The sequence below is a fragment of the Drosophila subobscura genome, chromosome J (assembly GCF_008121235.1).
Source record: "Drosophila subobscura isolate 14011-0131.10 chromosome J, UCBerk_Dsub_1.0, whole genome shotgun sequence".
Lineage (NCBI taxonomy): Eukaryota > Metazoa > Arthropoda > Insecta > Diptera > Drosophilidae > Drosophila > Drosophila subobscura.
The window spans coordinates 23,421,338-23,445,618 of NC_048532.1; the positions used below are offsets into that span (position 1 = coordinate 23,421,338).

The 24,281-nt window shown below is 41.7% G+C and overlaps 1 protein-coding gene across 1 annotated transcript; it reads right to left on the minus strand.

The window, feature by feature from the left end:
• Window positions 1–5,379: 5,379 nt before the first annotated feature.
• Window positions 5,380–23,146, minus strand: LOC117894128 (uncharacterized protein DDB_G0283357). Its single transcript, XM_034801018.1, is given in 7 exon segments — window positions 5,380–7,375; window positions 7,461–7,702; window positions 8,402–8,627; window positions 8,961–9,115; window positions 11,092–11,133; window positions 21,604–22,224; window positions 22,227–23,146. Coding segments are annotated over 7 exon segments (2,037 nt in total). The 5' UTR covers window positions 22,891–23,146; the 3' UTR covers window positions 5,380–7,288.
• Window positions 23,147–24,281: the final 1,135 nt, after the last annotated feature.

Below are 24,281 nucleotides of genomic sequence, written 5' to 3' on the forward strand. Positions count from 1 at the left end.
GACGATTCAGCGGAGGCGGCAGAGACTGAGACAGCGACTGCGGCAGCAACGTGTTCGAGTGATTTTTTTGCTTATTGGTTGCGCGCTCCACTTTGTTGGTGCTGTGCTTTTTTTTGCTGTCTTATAATTTTGCTTTTGATACGCCGTCTGGCGGCGTCTGGCGGTAATCCCCTCTCTGCGTGTCGTCTGAACGTGTTCGCTGTTCGACAGCGAATGAACGAAGCTCCAGAGCGGTGGAGACTCCTCAACCAAAACGAGCCCCAAGCAGCGAGCGCCACATAGCCTAAGAGAACCGAATAGAGAGAGAGAGAGAGAGCGGGAGCATAACAGAGTGGCTGATTATTATGTCATTTATGGGGCTCTCTTAAATCTGTTGCGTCATCAAATGGTTCGCTCTTTCGTTGGCGCCTTTGCAAGATTTTTGCCGGCAAAACGTCAACTGTCAAAACAGACGACGCCAAAACTAAAACAAGCGGAAGGGAAGCGTCGGGCCGAAGATCTAGATACCCTCACAGAACCTTTTAAGACGACTCTTAGCAAATGTCTCTAAATGTTTAATCTGGAAGCAGAAGCTGTGGAGAAAGACATTCAAAAACTATTTGAAGGTATAATTTATATATTTATCAAGAATATTCCTTTAGGATCAGAGCTGTTCAACTGATCAACCCCTGCTAAAGGGTATAAAGTGGAATACTGCCGTTTTTGGGGGTGGGGGCTAGAGGGCGGTGTACTGTGTGTGGGCGTCATTTATCGTATGATGCGCATTTCCGGCGCCACTCAGCGGCAGACGACAAGCACACGGACAGGCACAGAGAGACAAGAAGACAGACAGACAGAGGGACACCAGAGCAACAACAACTAATCGAATTTTGGTGTTTCATAAGTGCTCCTGTGTGTGTGTTTTTCTGTTAATTTTACATTTTGAGTGTTATGTGTTTATGTCATTCCAACGCACATTACGTCTACGCATACGGCAACGACAAACGACGATGAACGCTTTGACCTTAATTGGGCGATGATGATGATGGTGATCCCCCAAACAGAATGCACTTTGCTTCGGGGTTTCGCTCTCTTTATGCCTCTCTTTCTGCCCGTTATCCGTACGTACACCTTTCTCTTTGGCGTGGCTCCCATTTCAAGCTCAAGTTCAACGTTGGCCTGCCTAGCTTTTGCTTGCATATTACCAGTTTTCGTGTTGCTATTAACATTTTAAGTGCCTGTTAGTTGTTGTTACCTTTTTTTCGCTTTCATAACAGTCATGGGGGAATCGGATAGGAGGGGTTGGTGGGGGGCAGAGACTCCCATACATTTGTACATTGCTCGCATTCATTTCAACATGTCCATGGGGAAGTAGTAATCGAAATGGATCGGTGTGGTCGGGTCTGGTTTTGGGCTTTGGCCATATACCAGGCCATAGACACCGGGCCTCAGGCCTGCAACTGCCGCTTGTAATCAACGGAAATTAGCTGCGCGTTTCATGTTCGAGAGGTTTTATTTTGTAAGCAATATACATACATACATATGTACATACATATGAGGAAATTAGTTTTCCAAAGTTTTTGCATAAGCCATGTCCGTTTCGGGTGAAGTTCGGTTTGGTTATGCTCAATTTGGCTTTGGATTTGACTCACTCGAAGGTGTGTTGAGTGGTCAAATAAATCGCTTTGGCACGGGCGACTGCCATTCGCGGTTGCAGTTTGGTTTCTTTCAATGTTTGATGGGTTTCAAAGTAGTGTCTAGGTAGCCTTTGTTATTGAACAACATTGTTGCAGGCAGAATATACTGCTGAAACTAGTTTATGCTTTTGTGCTTGTCATGGGCATTTAGGGACACACGAAAAATGGTTCCAGGCCACAGAACCTTTGCAACATGTCTCCTCCCACTTCGGCAACATTTTCAACTCATTTCAAGTTTCTGTTTATCAGGTCCCCTCCTTCCGCTTACCATTTATGCAATCCGTTTGACCTCCAGTTCCTTCAGTAAGCACATCTTCCAGGTGGCAGCTGCAGCTGCTGCCTCAAGGTCATCAAGTATAGCTATTGAAATCTCACCCCAAAAGTAGCTAACAAATGTTTCACCCAAACATCAGCTCAAAACTAGGCAATGTTCCATGAATAAAAACAAACATTTCTTTCTCGTATTTTTTTTGCATTTATCGTTTCAAAATTTGTATCTAAACCTTTATTGTTTGTTCTTCTGTTTTTGCAGTTTCTCATAAAACATCGCCATCTCCTCTTCTCCTTCTTATCATCGTTTCTAATCCTTGATCTAAGAATTAAATTAGTATTTTGTTTTTGTCTTGTTTCGAATAAAAGACCAAAAAAAAAGAAAAAAAACGATCTCTTAAATAAAAACTTAGAAAGAACCTAATGGAATTATTATTTTTTTGCGTGAACTTAAGCTTAATTCATTCATTAATTAAGTCCAGTGTAAAACAATTAACAAATGATTTGAGTTTACGAGACATACAAACATACATACATATGTATGTATGTATATCATAAATTATAACTATTATCTGCAGCATCTCGAGCACTTGTGTTTTGGAATTTCCTTTTTTTTTTGGTAGTTTTTTGCCGTTTTTGTTTTAGGTTTTTTTTAGTTTTAAGTTTGTTGTTGTTATATATATGTATGTCTAGGTACATGTTAGTGTCCTTGCTTAGGCTTTCATCATTAGTTTTTTTGGTTTAGTTTTTAGTTTTACTTTAGATTTGGTTTTGTCCCGTATTTTAGATTTGAGTTCTTGTTTTGCATGCTGCCAACAACTAATAGGCATAGTTTTAGCTTTCTTGTTTCGTGATTTCTTCTAGCACTTCTCTAATGCCTTAAGCAGATTTTTGTCACTATGTTGTGTGTTAAGTACCAAATTGGGTTTTCCCGTTGAATTCAAGCCTCAAATTAGCTGTCATTTTATTTTTGTATGCATTCTGCGTTTTCCCTATCCATTTTCTATTTTTCTTTCACATATAAAATTACTTGCGTTTCGTTTCATTTTGCAAAATTCTCAAAATATAAGTAAAGGCTCTAAAACGCTCTGTTAAGTTCTCTTTTAGTTTGTTTTTTAATTACTTCAAATTTAATTTCATTTAGCTTTATTTTTTTTTATTTTTTATGAGTGTTTTTTTTTTCTTGCAACAACTAACAATTTTTTGAGTTTTTTTTCGGTTCATTTTGTTTTTACTACATTTATATATCTTAATTTTTGGGGCTTTTCTGGGGGGCATTTTCTTTTATTGATTTTAAAATTCAACAACGTTTTTGTCTTTAATAATATGTAAGAATATATGTATAAGTTATGTATATGTATATAATATTATGTATATAATCATATATATATGTATAATAGCATATAATATGTTTCGCATTGCCATCTGTTCGCGCCTGCCTTCCGCTTTCGCTTCCGCTTGCACTCTAAAAACATTCACTGCTGCCGCCTCCGCCCCCGCCCTAGCCCTTAACTAACTGTAACTGTACGTGTGAACGTTACGTTACGCTACGTTACCCTTATACATATAATCGCTTTGCTAATTTCGCTTTTTGTTTGTTTTCTTTGCTTTGCACTGCAACAATTTGTGTCTTTAGTTACTATTTTTAACCCTGCCTAACGATCGATTCCCCATTCGCATCCTTCTCTGTGCATCCTCTACGCCCTCCCCTGTCCTATATCCTCTATGTAGTTGAGTGTACTACGTATAGGTATATCAATACATATATACCATATATGCATGTTAGCTAGTATCTGTATAAGGTATGTATATATATAAAAATCATCAACTACGAATTTATCTACAAAAGTTACTCATTTTGTTGTTGTTGCATGCGTACGAGTATTTCTCATATTTAACTAATTTCCATTTGTATATAATAAATATATATATATGTATATATATATTTAAATTGATGTATAATGTATATTAAACATAATTTCGTTAGTTTTCTGCATTTCGGTTTTTTTGCTTTTCTTACTTTTCAGTTTTTATCGTCTTCTGTTGTTGCTACAAAGTCTACAATTTGTTACGGAACATTCTTATGCGAAAAAACTATGTTTTCCTTTTGCTTGAAGGCTGGAAAAGATACAAACTATATAATGAATACAACTACAACAAACAAATGCTCGTTGCATAAAATATTTGCCTAAATTCTCTGGAAATATCATTCCTTCTTTGCTACTTGTTTGTGAGCTATTGGGTTTGCTTGCTTTTGGCCTGGGCAAAACGAATTTGAAACGGCAGCCAGAAAGTAGGCTACACAAAGTATGTTCTTCATGTGTGTTTGGCATGGGTAGTATGTTTGCATGTGTATGGAAAATAATTAACAATGAAAATACATTTTTCTTGGTTTTATTCAACAATTTTCTACATAAACAAAATGATTCGCTACAAAAAGTCACACTACATACTACGGAAAACAAGTTGTTAAAAATATACAAAAATAACTACGCTTAAACCAGGAGTGTGTGTGTGTCAGGGATGGCGCAAGGAAGGGTGGATGTGTGTGTGTATATAGGAAGGGGCATACTACTGCCCAGGCCTCGAATAAAAGCAAAATATCAAATCATTTCAACTGTTTTCACCTCTACGCGCAATTATCAATAAATCTTCTTAGACATAAATATTTGTATATAAATATAACATGATTTTTTGTTGTTTTGTTGTACAAATACGTAGCAATTGCTTGAATCTGCTTAGTTGTATAGTTAATGGGGGACTCAGGTCCACTATTTTTCTTTCCTTCGAGTTATCAATCAATCAATTAACGTTAATCGTTTATCATTTATCATTATCGTATAGAATGTGTGTGTGTGTGTGAGTGTGTATGTGTGTCAATTGTTTCAACAACCAAAGCTCAAAACATTGCAAAATGTCACCCAGTAATTTTTTCTCGTTCTTGTTATTTTTGTGGGATATTCTGTTTATTATTAGTATGTAGTAGTATTAATATTATATTATTCCTTGTGTGGTTGTTTGTCTCTAGGTGGTCTCATAGCAGTGCAAAAGGCTTTTAAGGTTTCTTTTTTTTTCTTGGGGCTCTCTGTTGGAGGAACGAATGGTGAGGGGGGAACGACTCCTTTCTGGCTAAATCTCTAGGTTCGTTCATATTGCTATATAATGCTACATAGATCATCTACATACATACATATATAATATGTGTAGTTCTTGCGCTCTATCGTTAGGGTTAGTTTCGGTTACGGCATGGGGTTTATTTCTCTAACTCTGTCTTGAGATCCTTGTATTTACTTAGATACAAACTAACAATGAAGTGATGTCCGTGCATCTGTGGAGCTCTGTGCTTATGGGCTGTGACGGATGGATAGATGAAGAGATAGAAGGATGTGATGACGGATAAGGAAAAACCAAAAAAATAAACAAATTTTCCATATTTAAAAGCAACGCTTCGATTTTTATTGTTACTCAAATGTTGTTTTCTCTTTGCTTTTTGTTATGCTCAATCTTGCTTTTGTTTGTTGTTGTTCTTGTTCTTGTTTCTTTAAAAGGGTTTTGCACATTTCTCAATAGAATAAATAAAACTTATTGAAATTTTTAAAGAAAAAGTGCTTAATGGAACTTAATAAGATTTCCGCTGCTTCCCATTTAAGCGTCCGTTTCTATCTTTGCTGAATATAAAACTTAACTTTCGTTTGCTCTTTTTAACTGTTGTTTTTTTTTTGTTGATTTTTCATATATTTGCTTAGGTCTCTAGATATTTTGTATGCAGGTAAATGTAACTCAAAGGTATAACAAATAATAATAATAATAATATTTAATAAACTTAACTAGGAAATTGTTTTGTTTTTGCTTGTTTATCGTAACATACGTAATTAATTGTTTACACAAAAACTGTTTTGTTTTATATATTTGTTGTTTAAGATCTTGCAAATCACACCAAAAGAAATAGTATTTATTTTTCTTGTACAATCGAATAAAACTGTTTACAAACTAAAAGAAAAAGTAATGAAAAATTACGTGAAGTAGGGGTGGGGGATGGATGAGGGGCGATGAAGATGCGCATGTATTAGTAGGTAGTACGAGAGTACAGGACTCCCTCTCTATGAATAACCAGCTGACTATGTCTGGGTTAGCTCTGGGGGATAGAGGTTACTGTAGTATCAACAAATTAACAACGAAAACTATTTTCATTTCTAGTGTTTTTTTTTATTTTCTTTTTGCACTAGTTCTGTCCGTCCCTGTCGTGTCTGTCTGTCTGTCTGTGTCTCTCTCTCTGTGTTGCACTTTCTTCCTTTTTTTTTTTTTCAATTTTTTGGATTGCGTTTTTATGTTTTTTCTTTGTTTAGGTTTATATAAAAATCATAGCTCACTTAACAACTAAACAGCTGCCAAGTGCCCGGCAACTGAGGAGGGAAGTTCTTTGCTCATTTCTAAATGGTTTTTCTCTTAGCTTTTGTTTTTGTGTTCTCCTTTTTTTGTGGATTTTCATTTTGCAATTCTTTTTACAAGTTTTTCTTAGGCTTTTTGTGGTTTTTGTTTTTGTGTTTTGCTTATGCTTTCGTTTTAAGTTTGAATTTAAAAAAAGGAAACGAAATTATTTACAATATGGTTTTGTTGGTGCGTGTCGTTACTGTGAGGGTTCTGTTCTCCTTTTATTTATAGAGTAAAACTTAACCGAAAAACTAATTACAAAAAACATATGAATAGGAAAAAAGTAGAGGAAGGGGACTTGGAGAAAGTAGAAGACGAAAGCAGGAGAAAATATTTGCATACAACTAGGCTACAAAACTATCAAACAATTTAAAATGTAACAATTTTAGGATCGGGATCTATGCTTGACTGTGTGTCTGTTTGTGTGACTGTTTCTGCGCGTCTGTGTGTAGTGTGATCAGAAGTAGGCATCAGTAAAGAATAAAATCTGCGGCTACGCAGCTTGCGCCCCTCTGCTTGAAACACGACGCTGCCTTTCTTTTGGCTACTCTAAAAAATGTTTAGTTGAAATTTAGTTTTAGTTTTTACTTGTTCTTCTTGTTACTTGTCAGCGGAGCTCTCCGCTGCTCTCTAGGTATTTGTGTGTCTGTGTCTGTGTCTGTGGGGTGTGTGTGTGTGTGTGTTTGCTTACTAATATATATTTCTGTATTTAGATGTATATATTTATTTATGTATATAATGTATATTATATTTAGTGTAGGTTTCATGTCTGCTTTTACTAAACATTATTAGTAGTGGTTTTATCATAATTACGCGTATGATTATTGTTATTTTATCATTAATCATTTATCAATTATCATTATTTAATTGTTGTGGTGTCCTCAGGCCAAGTCACAAAATTGTATTTATCATTACACATCTTGGAATTTCGATAGACGTGCACGCAAGTCCATGTTCTCCTGTTTCAACTGCTCCACCTCCTGATGTAATGTTGCATTCTGTCGAGGGAAAACACATATTTATTTATGATTGATCCTTTAAATGGATTATAGCCAGGGCTTGGGTCGGCTGGGTCATACTCACTTCCTTCTCCAAATAGCGTGCTCGCATCGCAATTTGATTCTCCTTCTGGCGCCGGGCATCGCGGGATCGCTTCGCCGCAATATTGTTCTTTCGACGACGGGCCCAGTACTTGTCGTCCTTGAGCTCATCTGGAACGAATTGTTTGCGTGACTTTTTGATCATCGGCTGGGGCTTGAGCTCCTCGTCGGAGAATGCTCGGGTGCGCGGATCAAAGTCACGGCCCGATGATGCAAACGAAAATGCTGGAATATCAAATACTAAATGTTAACAATGTTTCACAGACTGTTCGTGCTAAATGAAAATCATAAAAATCAACCTCAAAATTAACCAACAGAAAAGTTTAATCAAAGAAATTTACTTCTTTTTTTTTTAACATTTTTGCACAAATTGGAATGGGAATCATTGAGTGAATCATTGAGAGACGACAGATCGATCTCTCTCGGTTTCTGTATCTGCATCTCTATCTTTAACATTTAGCATTTGATAAGACATTTTTGGGCAACTTAAATTAAAATTTACTTATACGGTTTTCAATTATAATTTAAGTTAAGAGCAATGTCCATTCCATTTGTGTTTAAACATGTTTAAAATTAACAACAACATCAACAACAACAAAGCAATTCTCGATTACAGTCTCAAACTTCAATCACAATATTGATGATGGAGTCTTTGATAACATTCGATTTGGATATCCAGAAATTTGTTCAATTGCAATTCAAACACCGATGTTTGTTCGACTTTGATGGCGTTACCGATTTGATAGCCAAATTGATAGCGAGACCGTTTACAGTGACCCCAGCGATAACGATTGCTTTTATACATTGTGTGTTCATTTTTGTCGATTTTTGTTTTGATTATGATTTCTATTGCAATCTCAATTAACATGTCGTTAGCTCGATAGCTCGAGAACTCTGGATTCCATCACTTGCACTTTTACTTACTTGACTCGGCCGGCGATGGCGGATTTAGCGTGTCGGGACTAATGCAATCGGATGGCGATGGCGACCGTTCCCGCTTTGTGGTTATGTGGCCCAGGCCGAGCGACAGGCCCGCTGCATGCCCCAACGAATCGGAACGGTGGCCCAGACCACTTGAGTGTCCCAAGTGTGTGCCGGGCAGGCCATCAGGTATGTTGTTCTCCGACAGGAATTCATCTAAGTCGGCGTACTACAACATGTGAGGATGGGAAAGAGGGGAAAGCAATGAAAAACCACATACATATAAACAAGGATCAGGTGGATCGGGTGGAGGATTAGTCACACAATCACTGAGCTCTGATGATGAGAACATAAGTCTCGCACTAAGTAAGCAATCGATAACGATCAAGTTAACTGTTTGGCTGTGTTTTGTCATGACTGTACTTGTGAGTGGACTGTGTGTGTGTGTTTGTATGTACATTTGTGTGTGTGTATGTATGGACTGGTTGGTTGATTGTCGAGACGAAAGGTTGTATTGATAGAGAGACGCAGCCACTACGCAGCGATGAAGAATGATACTAACTTGTGTTACCTTGAGGTCGGCATCGTAGGGCAGTGTCTTGTCCCAAAGGTTTGGGCCAAGAAACGCCGTCTGTGCCTCGACATTCCAGATGTCGCCCTCCTCCTTATACTTGTCATCGGGACAGATGATTTCTTTGCTATTCGATGTGGATTTGCCTGCAATGAAACAGGGGAAAAACGAAAAATACTTTGATTAGTTGGAGCACGGAAACATACATACGAGTACGAGTGATAAGATTTCGATTGGATTGGACTCGTTTAAGTGTCCTCCGATAAGTGTTTGATTTATAAAGTGGGTCAAGCTGTCGCCATCTCTCTGTTATATAAACCATTTACGTTCTTTTGGACACATTTTCGTCAGCTCTTCAACAGAAGAGCCTGCGAAAAACATTTTCCAAACATCATTTCCGCATGCAGCGTCCACAAAAACGGGTTACAGGCAAACACAGGCGCACACACAAAAAAACACTACAAAACCAGCAAGCAAACAAATCAAACAAACAAACAACCGCACACACATACAAAACAAAGAGAAAGAGACAGGGAGACAGAGACGGACAGCTGCTGAAGAGGAAGCAGCACACTAATACAACAAAAAGCGAAAGTGAAACTTTTTCAGCTGCTTTCATCGCACTGCTGCGAGCCACTACCACAACAAAAACTCACTCAACGGAAAGAAAAGAAAGAGCCACAAAATCCAAAAGCTCTAAACGCTGCGCAGAAGCAGACGTAGGCGCAGGCAGACCTTCAATGTTGTAAGCGCTGCTGCGGCTGCTCTTGTTGTTGTTGTTGCTGCTGCAAAGGCTGCGCAGAAGTGAAGAAGCAGCAGATAAGACTTCTGCTTAAGCTCTGCTCCTCTGCTCGCTCCTCTGCTTGCTCCTCTGCTCGCTGTCGCGTCAATCACTCACTTCCCAACTCATAGAAAGCACTCTCTCAGCGTATGCCTAGGCGATGAGCATGCGCAGCAGAGCATGATCTTTCGCTGCTTTCGTTGGGCGCCGCTCTTCGCCCCCTTCTTTGGTTTCTTTCATTTCTTTCACGAGAGAGCAGCAAGAAACAAGTTTTCTGGCCACAGACAGTAACAGAAACCAGTTGCCGTCTTTGGTTTCGGCTCACAATAGTTTCCGCTTTCTTATTCACTCTCACTTTCATTTGCGAATGCTTTTTTTTACAGTTGTTGCTTTTGCTTCAACCGCTTTTTGCATTACCGACTATTGCGAAATTGTATGCCATTTTGAGGCTTGCTCGCCCGCCGCCTCCTTCTTTCTTCTTTTTTCTTTCTGCTGCCGCTGCCATCGTCCATCGCCTCTCCAAACACATTTCTGGTCTGTGCAATGAAGTAATATCTTTTCTTTTTCTTTTTCCTTTTCTTTTTCTGCTCGATGTGCTCACCAAAGCGTAAGTGAAAAGCTCAACTGCACTCGTATCTGTGGGTGCTTGGGGTTGTCTGTCTGAGTGTGAAGTAATATCTGCCGCTTGGAGAAAATTAGGACTTGCCAATATGCAAATGCCATGACCAAGCAGGCAGCCCACAAGGCGAGTGGGCAACTTTTTGCTGCTGCAAGTCTTTGGCCTTTTAATTAGACACTTTTCTTGTAGCTTGGGTCTGCAGACGATGTTCGATTGGGGCCAGGATGGGATCCTCGATGGAAGACATTTGTTTTTGTTAATGAAAGTTGTTGGTGATAAACGAGCCAAAGGTTAGAAGTGAAATACTTGGGTTGGATTGAAAGTAAAGTGGTTTGATGGGAAGCAAGGAGAGATCTTCCTGAATGATTCGGTGAGATTAGCAAGTAAACCCATGGGAATATTTAATATATTTAACAATTATAACAGCATTTAATTCAAAGAAAAGACAAATTTCTGTTTTAAAATTTGTATGATCAAGGAAAGTAAATAACAAAAAAAACTTTTCTTAAATCATGCGCTACCGAGCAAACACAAATTCTTAAAACTTATGCAAAACAAAATCACATAAAATGAAAAACGAAAACAAACAGAAAGCGAAAACATTAAATGAAACAAGAAGCAAGACAATCAAATTAAAGTCAACGACAACGAAATAAAATATCACAAAGTATAATAAAAAAGAAAACAAACAAGAAAGAACGCAAAAAACAAAACCAAATTACCGTTTGCTTTGCAAATAAAACCCAAAAATGGAGATTTCCTGCCTGTAAAACAAAAAAGGAGAAAGAAAAGAAAGATAGTAGAAAGAGATACAATATTTATTCTTTCAAGGAACAGCAAACAAAGAACAAGAGCAATTGGAAGAAAAGCACAAACATTTACTATAAAAGGCAGATACTTTGACAGAAAAGACAGATACAAAGATGCACATGCACGCCAACGATACAGATAAGGATTCTGATCAGCAGATGAGTTAAAAGTAAATTAAGAAACCTCCAATTCAAAAAATGAATTCCATGAGATGTACAGATAGAAAAGCTCTCTAGGCTAGTTACATGCGTCTTCAGTTTTCCACCGCAAAATTAAAAGGAAGATTTGAGCGCAGAAACACCATCAAGAAGGAAGCTAACCCATTTTATCTGTGTCTATCCCACAGATACTTTTACTTTTATATCACCTTGTTCCAACTGAATTTATGTCTGTTTTCTCGGTTCACTTTCACTGTCATCAGCATTCGTTGATTTGTGTCTCGAGCAGGAATCCCATCGATGCTTTATTTTTAGAAGCAAAACCCAAAACAGGAATACTCCTCTTCTTGCTTCGACGTTTCTGTGTCTGTTTCAGTTTTGGTTTTGGTTTTGGTTTCGGTTTCTCTTGCCATTTTAAGTGGGTCAAGCGATTTTTTGTTTCTGTGTCATCTCTGCTCTGGGAGCCCTCGCACCTTTATTTTTTCCAGTTTTAGTTTTTATTTTATTTTACCTTTTCTGGTTGCTGGGTTTTTTCTCTTTTTCTCTTTGCTTTTTTTTTTGTATATCTTCTTTGTTGGCCCAACGAAATTTCTCATTTTTGGTAATTAAAATAATTTGCATAATTTTCGTGACTCTTTGGTCGCTATTTCACTTTCATTAGAAAGGGAGAGGGACAGCTATCAGAAGTAGGAGAGAGATAGGGACAGAGCCATGGGCCTACGACAACATATTTATTGTTTCTCTGGTGAAACGCACGAACGCACGCACACACACGATCACACGATCGCCCTCCCTCTCGCCCCTAACGCTATCCGGAGTTCTCGTCTCTTTTTGGTCATTATAATCATAATACTATGATTATTATGGTGGTGGCATTATTATATTTCTGTAAATTGTTGGCTTTCTGGCCTTTGTTGTGTTAATGGCCAGCCACAATTTTTAGTGGACAGTGGACCATGGTCCGCGGGCTGTCTGTCCGGTGGAATTAAACTTTCACTTTTTTTGTGTCGGTAGTTTTTGGTTTTAGTATGAAGCTGCGTATATTTGGTACGTGTTGGTTTTAGTTACTCTGATTTAGATGGATTGTTGGCTAAATGATTCATGGTCTGCATTGTATATTTTGAATGTAGTGTGGATAATATTTACATATGTTTCTCCCAAAGCGTTTCTTTACTCCACTTCTCTTATCTCGAGTGTCCAATAAACCAATTTCAATTTTGGATGCCATATCACATCCGTCTTTGCCTGTCTGACATCCACCTGCCCCTCTCTTGTCCACCCCTTCCCAATATCGAAATGAAAGTGAGAGTGCTCCCAGCAAAAAACCCAACAAAAACAAGTCTTGAGCCCCCAAAAATGTGCCCGAAAAGAGCATTCATTCAGAAACCAGTTTAAAATACGCAAACCCATGATAACCATGCCCGAATCGAGTTCTCCGCGTAAGAAATGTAGAACAAAACAAAAGTGAAGAGCAGCGGCGACATTGAAGTAAATATAGAACCCCATTATTGACAATTTATTCCACGCGAATGTTTCCTAAGAAGCTCCGCTTCGTTTTATAGCAAAACCACTGTTTGAAGAAGAGTACTTTGTGCTCTGCCTTCAAGTGCAATAGGAGAATAAGAAGAAAGAAATGGCCACAAATTATGTAACATGTTTTTTGCACGTACAACAACAACCGCAGAAGCAGACAGCAGACAAGTAGCAGCAGAAAGTAAAGAAAGTCTGGCGGAAATTTGCAAGATCGCAGCTGTGATACCCTTACAGAGCAATCCACAAACAACATCTCCATCCAACAGATTTTTGTTTCTTCTCTTCTTGGTAAACCTCTCCGAGTAATAGTTACGCCCAATGCAAAAGGAAAGAGTATAAGAAACTCATGCTGGTCGAACCGCTTCCGAACCGCGCCGTCTCGCGTTGTCCGCCCCTTTCACCTGTCTGTCGTGCGCACTCTCTACATATCACTCCCTCTCTCTCTCTTTGCGGCTCTGCTTTGACTCTGAATCTCTGCGCATGCGTCGCTGCCAGCGCCGCTGTCGATGGCGCAACTGTCTCTTGACGAGAGTTTTTGTTGTTGCTTTTATTTTGTCGCTTCAGTGCTCCGTTGTATTACATCGCTTGTATGTGCGATTGTACATCGCATCGCACTCGTTTTTTTTTTTTGCTTGTTCATTTTATGGTTTATTGTTGTTGCGATTTTTGTAGTGATTGCTGTTATGTTTTTGTAGTGGCTGCTGTCGCTGTTGTTGTTGCTGAAGTGCAGAAAGTGTAACACTTTCGATTGTTGCGCTGCCTCTTGTGTTTGCATTGCATTCATTCCGCATTTGCGCTCATTTGCATTGCGATTTTTGCTCATTTCTCTCTGCCCCTCTGCCTTCTTTGTTGTTTGGTGCCTGTTTGTTTTATGCCTTCTACCGCTCTTTTAATTTACGTGAAATTAATTATGTGTGGGAAATGGAATTTCCGGGTTGTTAGCATGATACATAAAACATTTGTGGCCTTTAGAGAGGGCAACGCTGCCCGATTTATAGGGTAGCTTCGAGAAATAAGGACGAAAAATGGTAAGGATGAAGATGGTTTTTTGCTAAATTGATTAATTGAAATGAGTTGAGAATAAACCCTCGTTTAGGGTTGATAACGTTTAGGGATCATTTCCTGCTTGTTTCACCATCATTACGCATTTCCATGGATGCCACCAAAAGCGACTCAGAAAACTGCCTAATAATCCTGAAATTGTGAATGCTTTTCCTCCATTTCGAGATGGCAATCTTTTCAGCTTTATGCCTTCATACCTCTGTGCTATAAAAGTAATCTCCCTAACGGTAGGCAAACAGGCAGGCAGACACCGCTTTCTTTGTGATTACGAAATAAATAGAAAATTATGCCAAAGCAGCGAAATATTTTGCAATAGTTTAATTGGCCAACACACTCACTCACTCTCGAGCAATGGAAAATGGAAAAACTGTCCGCAGCGAAAGTGAAAATGAAAACTCACGGACTGTGTGCTGTGCGACACACATAGTGGCTTTTCCATTCAACCCATTAGCCCAATTTCTGTGGATGTTTGAAAGAAAGCCGCTGGTGGAGCACAGCAGTTAATTAGCAGAAAAATAAGGAAGCAAAACCGATAATCATACGGTATCGTGTTGGCTCTATGAAATTACAGACTCGGGCCAAATAGCTGCAACACGAACGAATGAAAAAACCACAGGCACAAGCACAAGCACAGGCACAGGCACAGGCCGAAGACCAGAGACATCGAAACCTAAATAAAAAGCACTTCAAATATGCAGAGCACGCTGGAGCTGCCGCTCAGCGGCTGTGCTATCAGGAGAGAGGCGTAGTGTGGAGGCGTGGTTAGCCGTAAAACGTAATCAAAACACGGTTTATTCAATCAAAGTGCTTCTGGTCTTTTCGGCCTCTTGCGACGGACGACGTGTGAAACAGATCGCTCATACGCCTCGTGGTGCGGAGCGTTGCGGTGCGGCGGCAAGCAAAGCGAAAAGCTCTCTTCGAGCCACACTTTCACTGATTCAAGTTTCTCACTTCGGGCAGGCAGCAAAGCAATTCGCACGTTTTACCGTTGCCCCGTTGCCTGACTGCTTCCCGCGATTGCGCAACGCGCGACCAGCGAGTCGAGTCGCCTTCGTGTGCATGAGAGTACGAGTAGTGTCATAGCCACGAAAATTGGCAGCAGCAATCTTGCGCTTGTGCCCGTTTGGCCAAGACGAGTAGCCGCCGAAGCCAAAGCGAGTGCTTGGTGGTCTCTTTGATTGAAATAACTGTAATACGTTGCATTTTGGCAAGCCCCCTATCTGGGTGAGTGTGTGACGGTGACGCCTCTTGCCCCATCCGCCTTTTGACATGTCTCTGCAGTGTGCCTCCAATACAGCTCATGCAGCTCAGAGGCCTCTCCCCTCCGTCGATAGCTCAAACAAAAGGAAGTCATGAATGGCCAGATTAAAGCTGGCAGTAACCCGAACACCGAACACCGAACACGGGCATACGAGTCGAATGGCAGCGTGACAGAATGGGGGAATAAACTGATTGATAGGAAAACAGAAGACACTTCTCTGGAAGGTTAGGGAAATGGAAGAGGGGAATAAAGAGATAAACACATCCCTGACACCTTAAGGAATTCCCTCCCTCCACCTGTACAGAAAAGCTTACTGGGATTTTTGGCAACTTTCCAAATTGTAAATTTTTGATTAAGATAAAATTATATTTATTTCCCACTCTTTTGGAACCCTTCAGCATTTCTTCTCTCCCTGTCTGTTTGTCCCTGTCTCTTTGTCTCTGTTTTATTTCAAAAAGAAGAGCCAGCAAAGTCAACAAAAACTACCAAAAATAAAAGCGAAAGAAAAAAAAGAAATGAATTTAAAAACTGCCGAAAAAGTGAAAGTTAATTTTTTGGTGATGTTGCTAAGCCGGCAGAGCGGCAGCAGAGTGGTAGAGAGGGGCAGCTCAGTTGTGGCTATCGAGTCAGGCATCAGGCATCGGTTGTGCCTCCAATGAAAGTAAAAACTTGACGCATTTTTCGGCAGCTAAAGAGGCAGCAGCAGCTCTTTATGAGTTTTGATATTGTTCGCCTGGACACATATAAATTATGCCACCGCAATGTCACACAGAAACAGAAACTGATACTGAAACAGCAGCAACACACGAAAAGTTGCCCTTTGGCTGGGTGTCTCTTTTTTTTATTTTGCAGATCAACTGTGGCTGATGGCAGCAGCAGCAGCAACAAAGGCCAAATACATAAAGGCCGGGCGGGCGGCTCTTAAATACATTATAATAAAAACAAAAGTCGCTTGGAATATTTATACATGGGCAGTATCTATATGGAAAGCACCCGAAAAGTCAGAAACGAAAGTTGTCTGGAAATGTCGCGCTCTGAACAACTTGTTGCCGGAGGTGGCCGAATGGCCTGGCCCTTGCCTCCAGTTGGGAGTTGAAGTTGAAGTTGAAAGCAAAAGTGATTGTGAAATGCCAGAGTCAGGCAACAGACACAGAGTCCATGGGTTTGAAAGTTTAGACACTGCTCGAGTGGTGGGGGGACGGACCTACCCCACGCGGAAATGTCAGAGCACACTCGACACTGAACCCATAGAGCAGCAGCCACCGCCACGACTGCCGCCCCGTCCTGTCTGTCATAAGCCTCCTGTCTCCTCAATTAGTCAGAGCCCCAAATATAAGGAAGGGGTAGCATAGCGGTGCTGCAGCTGCAGCTGCAACATGTGCCCCCTAGTGGCGTTGGCGCAAATCGATGTAAGCTGACTCGCACACTGCATCAGGGTCGTTGGATCGTTGCTGCCTTGGGGGAGGTGAGAATAATTAGTCGGGCATACACAATCAATTTGTGGGGGAGGGAGACCCACGGAAATGAACTTAAGGTCAAGAACTGTCACTGTCAGCAACATGTTGTTGCAAGCACGGAAGCGGGGGTTTAATTATCTTCTTAATGGAAAGATTAGTGTTCACGAAGCCGACCTTAAAAGATGATGCATACCGAAAGAGGAACATTTCTAAGCATTTTGGTGCCTTCAAAAGGGGAAACTTCCTCATAATTTGGAACCTTCATGAGCAGCACATGCCCCAAGTGTGGCACATTGATACTGTTGTGTGTGCCAATTGCACTATTTTGTTGTCCATACCATTTAAATAGTTGGCGTGTTGCTTCCACAATTGTTGCACCTGGAATTGCGTCCAGCGATTGTTGTCGTCGCTGGTGGCACCACCTCCTCCTCCTCCTGCACCCGCATTGCTGCTGCCGTTGGTGTTGTTGTTGTTGTTGGTAGTGGTATTGTTGTTGTTGTTGTTGTTGTTGTTGTTGTTGATCACACCCACTAAACTATTGACCAAACTATTCTCATGCGCCTGCTGTTGCTGTGCCACCGTTGAGGCGGTGTTCACAGTGGGCGTGGCCGTGGTCAGATTTGCATTTGGTGTTGCTGGGTTGTTATTGTTGTTGCTGTTGTTATTATTGTTGTTGAGGGAGGCATGATTGTTGATTATAATATTGAGATTGTTGTGGTTGAGAATAGTGTTATTGGTGTTTGCACTACTGTTGTTATTATTGTTGGTGGTGGTGGCATGTTGCAGATTGTTGGCTGCCACTGCCACAACAGCCGCTGCCGCATTCACATTCACATGCGCCAAATGCTGCAGGTGATGCTGCAACAATTGCGTGGGCGGCGGCAGCGTTCCTCCATTGGCAACATTGTTCCCGTTGGTGAGATTGTTGAGCAGCTGTTGCTGATGTTGTTGTTGCTGCTGCTGCTGTTGGTGCTGCATGCTGGTGCGAAGCAGATTGTTGTTGCATCCGTTGTTGAGATTCTGATTGTTGTTGGAGTTATTGTTGCTCACATTACTGTTATTGTTGTTGTTGGAATTGTTGTTTGTGTTGCCAGCCAGCAAATGCGGCAGATTGTGAACCACTTGCAGGGGCAGGCTACTCAGCGGTGGCAAGGCCGCCGTCTGCGACATATTGCCCAGCAGCAGTTGTTGCTGGTGTTGCTGCTGTTGTTGCTGTTGCTGCTGCTGCTGTTGTTGCAACAACTGCAGCTGATTCTGTTGGTGTTGCAGGCCATGTTGCTGTTGCTGCTGTTGCTGTGCAGTGCCAATGCTGGCGGGGGCATTTGATAGTCCATTCTCATTGCTGAGATCACAATTAGCTTTGCTTTTTTATTTAATTTAATTTACTCGATATATACTATATTTTAGTTTAATTTCTCAGAGGCCTTGGCATTGTTGTTGCTTCTGATGCGCCTGCTATTAATTTAATTAATTTATAATTTTCGCAGAGCTTTTTGTCGCACGCGCTGGCCGTATATATTCTTTCTCGCCCCCGCATATAATTCTTCTGCGACGATCACCGCACTCAAACCACAGCTACAACAATGCACAATCCGAGCAGAGCAGAGCAGAGCGGAGTAGAGCAGCTTTTGAGCGCCCTCAAAGCTCTCTCACAAGCACACACTACACACACACACACACACACACACACGCAGGCACAAAGTTCTTTTTGCCTTAGTTGTTGTTGTTTTTTGCAAACAAAATGTTTTTCTTCGCTCTCCGCTGTTGTTTTTTTGCATTTGCAATTCTTCTATTGTTTGTTTTGTTTGCTTTTTCTAGTATTACTCCTCCTGCCCTGCCTCATCTTCTGCTGTATTCCGTTGTCAACTATTCCGCGTACTCATAGTTATCGTTGCTGTTGCTATTGCTTTTGTTGTTGCCTCTGTCTGGGGACTGGGGTTCGGCTCGGTTCTCGCTGCCGATGAGAAAAGTTTGACCTTGAATTTGCAGCAACAACAGCAATAGTAATAGCGAAAACCTAAGCAATACTATATACTATTTCTGTGCTATGCGTTTTTTTTTGTTTCGTTTGCTTTTTTGTCGTCGCACTTATTCTGGTTGTTTTTGTTGTTGTAGCTGTGGATAGTAGCTCGTTTTTTTATGAATTCCCTCCTCTTGTTTATGAGTCAATAAAAACACATATTGGATGTGATATATTTCTTCTTTTTATAATATTTTGTATTTATTCGATAGGAGTACATATTTCGCATCTCTTAAGGCACTTTGATGTATGCTCTCTCACTTTTTATTCAGATACACATTCTATCTTTTCATTTTTCAGATACATTTTCAATATTTTCCCCTGCTATGAATTTCACTTGGGATCTTATATTTGTTGGGAGGAACATACAAATGCTACACTTTGACACTGCACCACAAATACATTGTATTCCAGGCGGGAAGATCTCTTTTCTGGAGGACTGGGCCGCGGATGGGGGGAAAGGAAAGTTCACAGGTTCGCACGATTGCGAGTTCGAATTCGAATTCGAAAGCTAACGCCGTGCTAAAGACGAAGACACGCGTCGTATATTTTGTTGTATTTTATGGGTTTTTCGGCTTGTTTGCATCTGTGTGCAGAGAGTGAGTGTACGGTGCGGGGGAGTACGGTGCGGTACGGCTGCGGGTACGGGTTGGTGGTCCTCCGGTTTTTGGGTTTTCGGTTTTGGGTAGCGCCGTAGAGACCGAGAAACGAACCGGTGCCGCCGGACTGCGAACGCTGAGTGAACGCGCGCGGCGTCGGCAGGCCAGCCTCATGCAACGCAGCTTCGATGGTCGTGATGGGAACCCCCGGCGCACTCTCTCTCTCCACCACCCGCTGGCTCTTCCAGAGGAGAAGAGTGGCAGCGGCAGCGGCAGTGGCCAAAATGTTGCGACTGCGCAGCCAGCGTCAAAGCCAAACTTGAAACCGAAAGCATAAAAGCCGCACTCGCAGCTCTGCTACCGCTCCTGCTCGCTCACGCTCTCTCCCTCTTTCGCTTTTTTGCGCATTCTCCACCTATTTACTTTCTTTCGCGCAGCCTGCCAAAGTTCGCGCCTGCCTTCCATCTCTTTCTTTCTGCCTTGCGGTGCGGTTCGCCACGCTTCGTGTGAGCTGCGCGCTGCCGCTGCACTAGATGCGGAAGTGTAGATTTTCCACACTCACATGCCACGCAGCAGCAGCGAAGTCAGCGCCGAAGCCAGCGAAAGCCGCAGCGCCAGCAGCAGCTTTGTTTTGAGTGAGTTTGCTGAGACCCCAAAAGCTTTCTGAGTGCTTTTTCGAAGCTTGAGAGCCCCCCACATTTCCCCCTCGATGGGTGATGCGAAATACGAATGAAAAGCTTACCAGCCAACAAAAAACATAAACGTTTCAAAATTCACAAAAAACAAGAGCCATTCCAGAGATTCATTGAGTCGATTGAAGCTTACCTGGAAGTAAAAATAAATATAAGTTGTTAGAAATTTGTTTGAGGAACAATTTGGAAATTGATAGAATAATTATAATGATCGTTTCAGTCAAGGCTGGCAGAAATGTACATATATATCTTCCCATGCATGGGGGCCCACCCACAGGCCGCAAAAACTGTCATTTATCCATTTTGCTCGCAGGCCGCTTTCCCCACACTCGAAACCCACACGAATATGCCCGTACAAATTATTATTCATTCTGCCTTTAAAAGGTCATTTCCAGTGGATTCAATATAGCAAAATTTCACCGCTCAGTGGATGAAATGAATGGAGGAGGAACACAGCAGTGGGGGTGCAGTAGGTGCAGCCCACCCACCCACATTTGCCATTCATTTAGCATTTGCATATTTCCATCACTTGCCATCAACAATCTCATCAGCCTAATTCCGAAATCTAATCAAACCGAATGCATCATCCGACTGACCTCAGCGTGAAAGGAGAAAGGAAAGCAAAAAAGGAACCCGAAAAATGGTGGCAGCCTAGTCGCGCATTTCAAAGGGCCGGCATAAAAAAGAGCACCAAAATTTGTGCCAAATGCATTGACAAAGTAGATCAAAAAGCGCTGAAAGGGGCAGAAAAAGGACAAGAAAAGAGAAAAAATTTATTTTAGGGCAGAGAGCGTTTCAAATGTCAGGCGTACATTCCATATAATTCTCATGAAATGGAAAATTTAATGGAATATCAAATAATTTTCCAGCACTAATTGCCGATTAGCAAAAAAAGAGAGAGAGAGAGAATAAGGAGAGACCCTGATAACAAATTGAATTGCAACGAAGTTTGGCATAGGTCGCCAGAAATCTTATCACACGAAAAGCGAAGATTCTTTGCTTTGAAAATAATGAGATTCTCATTGCGGTAGGGTGTGCAAACTGATTGGCATTAGACCTGAAAAATGCTTAAATAGAACTCCAACGATACAACAGATGCATATGTACATATGTATGTATCTTCAGTGACAGCCTCAGATACTCGTACGTATGTATGTGCATATGTACATATCTGTGTCTGTGTCTGTATTTGAATTTCTATTCCGTTTCGCATTCGATTCAGACGACAGACGACGTCAGTCCACTCACGTGTGCGCCGCAAGCTTTCTTGACTTTGAGCTGGAAATGCGCAAAGTTCTCCGCCGCTGACGTCCGATGATATCAGCTATTGGAATGAAAGGGATGAGCTGATGGATGGCAGGGGGTTGCACATAGAGAGGGACACACTTATACAGAGAAATTGAGAGCGCCATCTAAAGTGTAGGGCGAGTGGAATTCTAGGGATTTCCCGCAAAGCAAAAGGAAAATGCAAGATTCCGTACATTTTGAGCACTCGGAAAATGTATAATAAATAAATGGAAAAAAACAAATAACGCCTCGAACTTGTACAACACAACAATTCATCAGCTTCCCTATTTTCTTCCCCCGTGGCTATGTGTTTGAGATCTTCGCAATCTTCAATCCCCTTCAATCACCCCCTCACCTGAGCTGGATGGCTGAAATCTCGCCTTGAGGCTATTCAAATGGTTCTGATGCTCGTTGACGATCACTGCCGCTGCCACTGCATTTGCCACATGCTCCACAGAGGACGCGTTATTGTTGTTATTGTTGGTGCTGTTGTTGTTATTGTTGCTGTTGACACTATTCTGACTGGGATTGCCAGCCGCATTGCTGTTGGGGTTTGCTCCCGCTGTTGGATTGTTGTTGGATGCGGTATTAACGCCGCCCTGACCACCGCTTGCAACATTCGCAGCCGCGGCCACAGCTGCAGCTGCCACATTGCAACCGGCAGCGGCTACTGCTGCTGCTGCTGCCGCTGCATTCCCCTGGGGATCCATGAAGGAGTTTCGCTGGTAGTGGGGATTATCCTGGTAGATCCGCTGGTAGCTGAGCGTCGGCAGGGTCCAGGAGTTGTTGCTTTTGTAGTGGAAATTTCCGCTTCCAAATATGGAGTGGGTGCTGCCACTGCCACTGCCAACTGCGCTGTTATTGTTGTTGTTGGGGGAGGGGGCTGCCGCTGCGGAGGACAGGTTGTGGGACTGTTGGGCGGCATGATGTTGCTGCTGTTGGGCATGTTGCTGCTGCTGCTGCTGATGGTGATGGTGGGTTGTTGCTGCTGCTGTTGCTGCGGGTGGGTGTGATGCGGGTGCGAGTGGGTTAGTGGTGGGTGGCCATGGGGCGGTCCATGGGGATGGTGCTGATGCTGCTGTTGCTGTGCGACGGCATGCTGTTGAGCGTGATGTGTGTGTTGTTGTTGCTGCTGGATGTGCGCGGCAGCCACAGCGGCAGCATGTTGCTGGTGTGCATGCGCCTGCTGCTGCTGTTGCAAGTGTTGCTGTTGCTGCTGCTGCTGTTGTTGTTGCTGCTGCTGGTGATGGTGCAAGGCTGCCGTCTGTTGCTGTTGTTGCATTGCCCAGGCGTTTACGCCACTGGTGATGGCACTGGCGCCGCCACCACCGCCTCCTGCACTGCTCTTGCCCGAGTCGTTGCTGCTGACGCTGCTGCGATGATTATCCAGTGTTCCCGTGGATCCCGTGAGGCTGCCATCGTTGCCACTGTCGCTGTTGCCGCTGCTGTTGTTGCCACTGCTGCTGTTACCGCTGCTGCTACTGCTGCTGTTGTTGTTGGATCCTCCGCCTCCACCGCCGCCATTCGCCACTGCCGCAGCGGCAGCCACCTGAGAGTTGAGCTGCTGAAAATACTGCGACAGTGTGGCATTCGCATGCTCCTGTGCAAAGAAGCTGGCGCACGAATTTGTATCCGACGACATGGTTACAGTCACTCTTTGCAGATTACAGATCTTTGGTCACTGATCACTGGGATGTGTGGATTATATGACCCTTTAACTGGAACTTTATACTGTTTTTTGGTTTGCTAGAGACTTTGGCTCAGGTGATCACCTCCTTGTGTTGGACGTAATTGTATCTGCTGCTCAGCAATATGAACATTGGCTCACGGCTGAAAGTTGTGCGCATTGTTAGCCAACACTGGTGTTCGTTCACTGGAGCTTCGTTATGTTTTCGGTTTTAGTTTTCACTCTGAAAATAGTGTGCTTCCATTTGGAAAACTCAAATTAGACTCTTTGGCATCGGAATATGCTCTGCTTTTCGCTTCGCTGTTTAGCCAATGGTCGGCAATGATCATGAGGTGTGCCAGTGTTGTGGGTGATGCTTCAGTGATGATTGTTGATCGGTTGCAGATCGTGGCTGCGATAAGGTCTGATTGAATGATTGCGACTGTTGTTTGTTTGTGGGTTGCAGTTGTGTGATAATGGAATGCACTTTGAGTTTGATTTGCTTTTCGTTCTATATAAAGATTGAAGATCGTGTGACGATAAGGAATAAGAAAAGGCATTTCTGTGTATTATTTTGCATTTGCTTTTGCATTTTCATTTGCTTTTCTTTTCAGTTCAATCAATTCAATCAATAATAATACTTTTTTAGTGCAGTTTTCTTGGTGTTTGAGCAAAATCTTTGAATGGCATTCATTGACGGCAAAGGCTTTTCTGCTTTTTTATTTGATTATTCTTCTCTTTGGATTTTTCTTTTATTCAACGTAAAAAATCAATAAAAAATATAAATTATGTGCCAAATTAATTGAAATAAAACTCTTCTCTTCTGTTCCATTCAGCCTTTTTCTTTGTGGTAATACCTTTTCTTATTCTCTTATTTTTGCTGCTGCATAAAAAATGAGATCTTTTTTATGTTTTTTTCTGTAGGTTTTCGATGGGTTTCTGGGGTATTATATTGTTGTTGTTGTTTTTGTTTGTTTTGTTTGTTGTATTATAAATTAGAAAAATAAGATTTGGAAATTGGATCCGTAACTTGGGTGCCGATGGATGCAAAAAGATATCTTTCGAAGCGATCGTCGATGAGAGCTCTCCCCTCTCTCTCTTTCTCGCTCTCTCTTGTTACAGTGTTTTGTTATTGCACACACACACACACTTTGGTGGGATTTCACAATTGTTGCACTTGAAAATGATTATTATTATTTGCACATATGGAAAAAAGATTTATCTCCCATTTGCTGGCATTTCTTTCTAGAACATTTCCGTATGGAGAAATCAATTTAGATTCATTTAGTTTCGTTTTGCGTGGGTTTTCGTCAAATGTTATAAACAATTGATCGATTTGTTTCGATTCCCGCTCGAGGAGAAGCACG